Raw genomic sequence first — 6,163 nt, forward strand, 5'->3', positions numbered from 1 at the left:
CATACAGCAAGCTGCATGATAAAATGAAGTTCTTGGGTTCTAAGCAGGCTATCGGTCTACTCAGGCATTCCAACTGTTGACAGAGCTGCTGAAGTAGCCTAGTAGATGAGAAAGCACAGGAGGCTAACGATACAAACGGTTGACTGTCCAGTAAGTTGACTCTAACCCCATGAAACTGCGGTGTTCCTCACATAGCTAGACCCCATTTGTGTTGGTAGCAAGAGAGATGATGGAACAAAGAGACACAAAAACATGATTTAAGTATGCTAGTAGTATAGTATAAGTATGCTAGTAGTATAGTATAAGTATGCTAGTAGTATAGTATGTATATATACTTTTTTGATCCCGTGAGAGAAATCTGGTCTCTGCATTTAACCCAATTGGTGAATTAGTGAAACACAAACAGCACACAGTGTACACACAGTGAGGTGAAGCACACACTAATCCCGGCGCAGTGAGCTGCCTGCTACAACGGCGGCGCTCGGGGAGCAGTGAGGGGTTAGGTGCCTTGCTCAAGGGCACTTCAGCCGCAGCCCACTGGTCGGGGCTCGAACCGGCAACCCGGATTTCTGATTATTTAACCATGATAGCACAAATGAAGATATTACATTTACCATTCAGTGTATGGTACATCCAAGTCTTAAACTGAGGCCTGATATTCAGCCACTCTGGATTAAATCCAGTACCTCTGTCCTTGCTGCGTGCTGATGTCCTGTCTACAAGGCATGGGAGAATACACATAAGGCCCTTTTTCCTGAGAAATCTGCTTTTCTGACCTGTCCACCTTCTGCATTCCTCTGTGTTTGCTGTCCATCTCACCTGTTGCTCCTGACGCTCTCCCACAGCAGCATGGCCACTGCTGTCCTCCTCTCTTAAATCTTCATTAGCTATAGCTACCTCTTTTCGTCCTGACACTGTCTTTGCTGAAGCTGCCCCACCAGCACTGGTTGAAGCCTGGAAATATTTCGTCACAAATTAATTGGGGTTTGCTAATCACATTGTTCAGCTTTTTCCCACGCTTTGTTTGTTGTTGTTGTTGTTTTTCCGCTAACTCGCTAACTCTGGTTTATGCTAATACCTCAGGTCCAAGCTGGCTTTGCTCCTCCTCCGAATGAGCCCTTGATTTGAGTCTTGGAAAAAATTTCCCAATATTGATCTGGATTGAGGGAGCAAACATTCAGCGTCAGAGTTCAAGAAACTCCACTTTGCACAGGCAGTCGATATCGACAAGCAGACACATACATCGTGCTAACCTAGATAACCCAGCTGTATTCTCACGTTCACTTGGCTATCCTAACCAGAAAGAGAGCGAGAGCGGCACATTGAACCAATTTAAATACTTCAAAAATCAATCTGGTGGTGGTCAATGTTGATGCTGTGGCGGGCCGCCACAAATAAGCCATTGTATGGGAAACACTGCAGCTGGGTTTTAAAGGCTGTTCTGTCACACGAATGAGAAGAAGAGTGAGAGGCTCACCTACGGCAAGACTCCATGCCATGCACAACAACGGGCCAAGATGCACTACACACTACACAGCTGCCTCACAGTGAATACGCGTGACTACGACTAAGACTACAGGGCTTTAAGTCAGATGCCCGGTGTCACGGCACACATACGGGTGTAGTCACAGAAAACACATAGACTGGCTATGTATTCAAAGAGGTCTTACTGCCAAGTTGCCAAGAGTCACTCTTAAACACGCTCACACACACACAAACACACATTTTGTAGGCTATAGCCTACTTTGATTCCACGTTACGAGTCAAGTTTCGTCAGGAATCAAATTGTCTGAATAGTCCAACAGATTTAAGCAGTTCAAAACCATCATGGCTTTACCTATTTCAAGAGCAAAGGAAACGCAGTCCCTTCCAATACTGCACACAGTGGGCTACACACAGACACGGACAAATAAACAATCAAACACAGAAGCCAAACTGCAAACAGATTATATCTTCTTTTCAACTCTTGTCTTTCTCTGCCCACACAAGCAGACACTTTTCTTTTCACCTCTTACTTCAATCGAGCAAACAAAAGACTTTTGCACACCAATTCTGCACAGGTGCGTTACAGAAGACCTGAAGTCGACAGTCATGGAAATTAGAGACTCCCGCACACTGCTTCTTTGCACATATTCATTTAATGAACAACATGTTGGTCGATTTTCTAAAAAAATAACCTGAGGAAGGTTGAAGGACCAAACGTTGTTTATTAAATTACTATTTAATAAGCGGGAGCCTGAGTCTCTAAGTTCCACACCTGTTACTTCATAAATGCTCACAGTGCTGCAAACAAGTACAGTTTCCACTTTTTATATCCACTGTCCTCCTAACAACATCAAATCTCTCTCTCACCAACACATACAAACACACACACACACAAAAGCAGCTTCTTCTGTTTCAGAGAGCAACTGTTTTGGCTGGCAGAGGAGATCTGAGAACCCGTGCATTTAGAAGCAGGGGTTAATAAGGCAGAAGCTGAAGAGATGCAGGGGCCAAAACACACTCAGCGACCTACCCTCGCACGCTGCTTTTTACTCTTACTGTCCTCTTTGACTTTGGCAGCCTGCAACCACAGGAGAAAGGTGAACACACGCACATACACACCCACACACTAAACACACACATATGCAACAATGCACACTCACTCATTTACACACACACACATTCACTCACCCACCATATGAAGAGGTGCAGAGGTACACACAAACACACAAACACACACACACACACACACACACACACACACACACACACACACACACACACACACATATTCCCAAGCACTTATTGAGATCCAGAGGCTCAGATGGGACTGAGGCAGCAGCGTGTACAGTAGATCTTAACTCAGCTCTTGGTTCAGCTGCAGGAGCCTCCATCAGCAACACACCACCTCAGAGCTCAGCAGCCAGGGGTGAGGGGGGCTTTAAACATGGGGACATGAGACACGCTGGAGCTGCCTTCTCCACTGAAACACCGCTGGGTAAAAGCAGTTTAAGAAGGGGTTGAGGAAAGAAACTAGAGAAAGCAAAGCAACATGGAGGAAGAACAATTAGGAAGAGAAAGTTAAGGGAGAGACCTACAAACAAAAAGCAAAATATTAGAGGAGCGAGAGGAGAAGATCAAGGTGGTGAAAGAGTGTGTGAGAGAGGGAAAGAAACACAGTGAAAGAAAGAGTCCACGTGGTGCACGACCAGTGAGGCTGACTACCATTTTGTCCTGCTCTGATGAAGGCAGCGATGCCCAAACACGTAGGCATGTGTTCTAAAAGAATAACCATGCGAGATTAAAGCTTTTTAAAACATAGAACTCTCATGAGTACCTCAGAAAATGTCAGAAAACTTTTTTCAGTGAGACTGATTGACTGAGTATTCCTGTCCCCTTTAAAAGCACCAAGGGTCATTTATGCCTTCTGCCTGCGTAGTCATGCTCACTGTCTGAACGTCTCAAGCAAGGACACTCCAGACAGTGACCAGGGGTCACTGATAGCCCAGACAAACACCAACTAAACTTCAGAAATCAACAATCACCAGGGAGAACCATGACTTCCATTCCCAAAAGCATCTTAGATATGTGGGTGCTCATAAGACATACTAGATAGGGCACGACACTAGGGGTATCTTATTATCCATACAGACATATGTGGGGTATTTTATAATCCATACAGACATATGTGGGGTATCTTATAATCCATACAGACATATGTGGGGTATCTTATTATCCATACAGACATATGTGGGGTATCTAATTATCCATACAGACATATGTGGGGTATCTTATTATCCATACAGACATATGGAAGAAATAGGGGAGGGGGGGTCTCTCCAGCTGGGCTGATCCCCCATAATAACCCAGAGTAAAAGCAGGGCACAATTGATTGGCGAATAAACCCCACAGTCCTAAAGCTGTTGTTGTCAGCTTTACAAATGTGTGATTTTTTTTCATGCTGTCATTTTTAGGACAGTCTACTTTACAGTGCACATGTACTTTAAAGCTCTACACCTCCACAAAACATGGAAATACATATTATTTTAACAAACTGAAGTCAGTCGGAGACCTCTAGTGGTGGCATTAGGTATTTCTTAAGGAACTTAAAACCTTGCCATCACTCAATTCATTCATAATTGACACACGCTAAAACAAGTCTTGTGTTTGCACTGCAGTCCATCAGCCAGTAACAGCACTGATAATCCTCTGATTGTGTGGCTATTAATCCTCTGACTCTCTCTGTAAACTAAACACGGGTCGTAGGTGGACACCCAGTGCACAGGTGCTCTAGTGGCCACTCTCCCATCCGTGTTTCCACTCTGTCCAGACAACACCCTCCAGTCTCCGTTAGACAAAGCCAAGGGCACACCGCCACATCTCACATTCTATTGCCCTCTTATGAGGCACTTGCACACAGTAGCACAAACTACATGTATAACAAGAGCCATGTAAGGGAACTGCAGCTAAAAACCATCCTGGCAGTATAACCAATCATCTACACCAGGGGTTCCCAAAGTGGGGGTCGCGGGACGGCGAGGGGTGGGTCGCGAAATGATTTCCATAAATCAAAAAAATTTGGAAAATGACTTATGACTGGATAAGATCACCATTCACTGTAACCACCGCAAGTCATCTGTCAGCCGGCATGGAGGACGCACTGGTTGAGCTGTCATGTGACCGCACTTTAAAGACAGATTTTAATTCCAAGACACTTGCTGAGTTCTGGATTTAAGTCGAGAGGGAATATCCACAGCTATCCAAGGCCGCGATGGACGTACTGACGCCATTTGGCTCCACATGTCTGTGCGAAAAGACTTTCTCTGCACTGACATATGTTAAAAACAAATACAGATCGCGTCTAAATGTGGAGGATGATCTCCGTGTGGCCGTCTCCACAATTAAACCAAGAATGGACTTGCTGTGTTCCATCCATCTCATTAGATGAGATTAACGCTGAAACATAGTTGCCAAAATGTAAATTTGCGCAGCAACAATATATGTTTACAACAGTTTGTGGATATTACCCTGACTGAGATATTCTTCTGTTAAAGCAACACCAAAGAGTTTTTTGTACATTAAAATATTGTTTCCAAAATCATCAACTCGTAACAGGGTGAACGGCACTTCTGCATTCTCTTCGCGGCCCTCTATCGGCTATAACCGCACTAAGTTTGCCAGATCGGGTAGCGGATCTGTAGTTCGATGGAATGAGACATAAGAAACTACACATTTGACTTGCTTCTGATGTCGCAATACATCATACTTTCATAAAATCATGCAACGTACTCTACCTTGTATGTAGACATTATTTCCAAAGCCAGTGCTGGATAAACAAATAGCGTGCGTGCTACAGTAAAAGTGCTTTGGTGTTGCTTTAAAATGGAAATTAAAGTAATGTTTCAAAGTTGCACTCATGTTACATGGATATTATTTTTTGACTAAGGTATTCTGCTTTTATCATATGGTAAAGTTCTATATGTAAAATCATAATAGGCTGCTCTGTTCTTTTGTGTTGTCGTTAAGCCCGTGTTTGGATAAGCCTAGTGCGTGGGGCGGGTGCGCATTTTTTATTTTATTTTTGAGTCACATCCAGGGATAGTGGGGGTCGCCAGTCTCTGGCACGGTTATTTTGGGGGTCGCGGGTTGAAAAGTTTGGGAACCCCTGATCTACACCATCAGTATATCTGATAATACCTGATAAGAGGACACATTTAAATGACTGACAAATGTGAGAACCTTTCTTGAACTCATACAAACAGTTGAGTGAGCGGAGCAAGCAGGTTTGTTATGTGTCTGACTGACTGACTGACCGGAGAGAGACAGGAGCGGTGGACAGATAGATGGTGGACAGACTACGGTCAGATAAAACATCACAAGCAGATACTGATATGACAGATACAGTAGATGGTGGACTGACTGATATCCATATGCACAGTGAACTTCAATAGCTGTGAATCAAGCCAACTTGAACACTGTGACAGACCGGCCCAGTGAATGATTCCGAAAGAGCTTTGAAGATAAGCTGTTGGTAAACTTGCTCTGTTTGCAGTAGCTGTAACTTTAGATAGTCTTACAACAGATCAGGAAGATGGAGAGACACAGACCAAGGAAGAGGAGGACAGAGACAGATAGAGAGAAAAGTGTACCCAGGAAGAAAGGGTGGGATGAGAAGAGGTGA

General features: G+C 44.1%; 1 protein-coding gene across 3 annotated transcripts in view; it reads right to left on the reverse strand.

Moving 5' to 3' along the window:
- The window catches only part of prkcaa (protein kinase C, alpha, a), a 155,819-nt gene that overhangs the window by 40,350 nt on the left and 109,306 nt on the right, over positions 1–6,163 (reverse strand). Inside the window, exons 9-10 of one of the 3 annotated variants that reach the window (XM_048247364.1) lie at positions 2,516–2,563; positions 1,079–1,156 (exon numbers count right to left, since the gene is read on the reverse strand). The exons of 1 other annotated variant lie outside the window; for it this stretch is intronic. In XM_048247364.1, coding sequence (XP_048103321.1) covers positions 1,079–1,156; positions 2,516–2,563 — 126 coding nt within the window. The remainder of the gene's footprint in view (positions 1–1,078; positions 1,157–2,515; positions 2,564–6,163) is intronic. One more of the 3 variants, XM_048247365.1, reaches the window with a different exon arrangement.

Source organism: Alosa alosa, chromosome 7 (genome assembly GCF_017589495.1).
Source record: "Alosa alosa isolate M-15738 ecotype Scorff River chromosome 7, AALO_Geno_1.1, whole genome shotgun sequence".
Classification (NCBI taxonomy): domain Eukaryota; kingdom Metazoa; phylum Chordata; class Actinopteri; order Clupeiformes; family Clupeidae; genus Alosa; species Alosa alosa.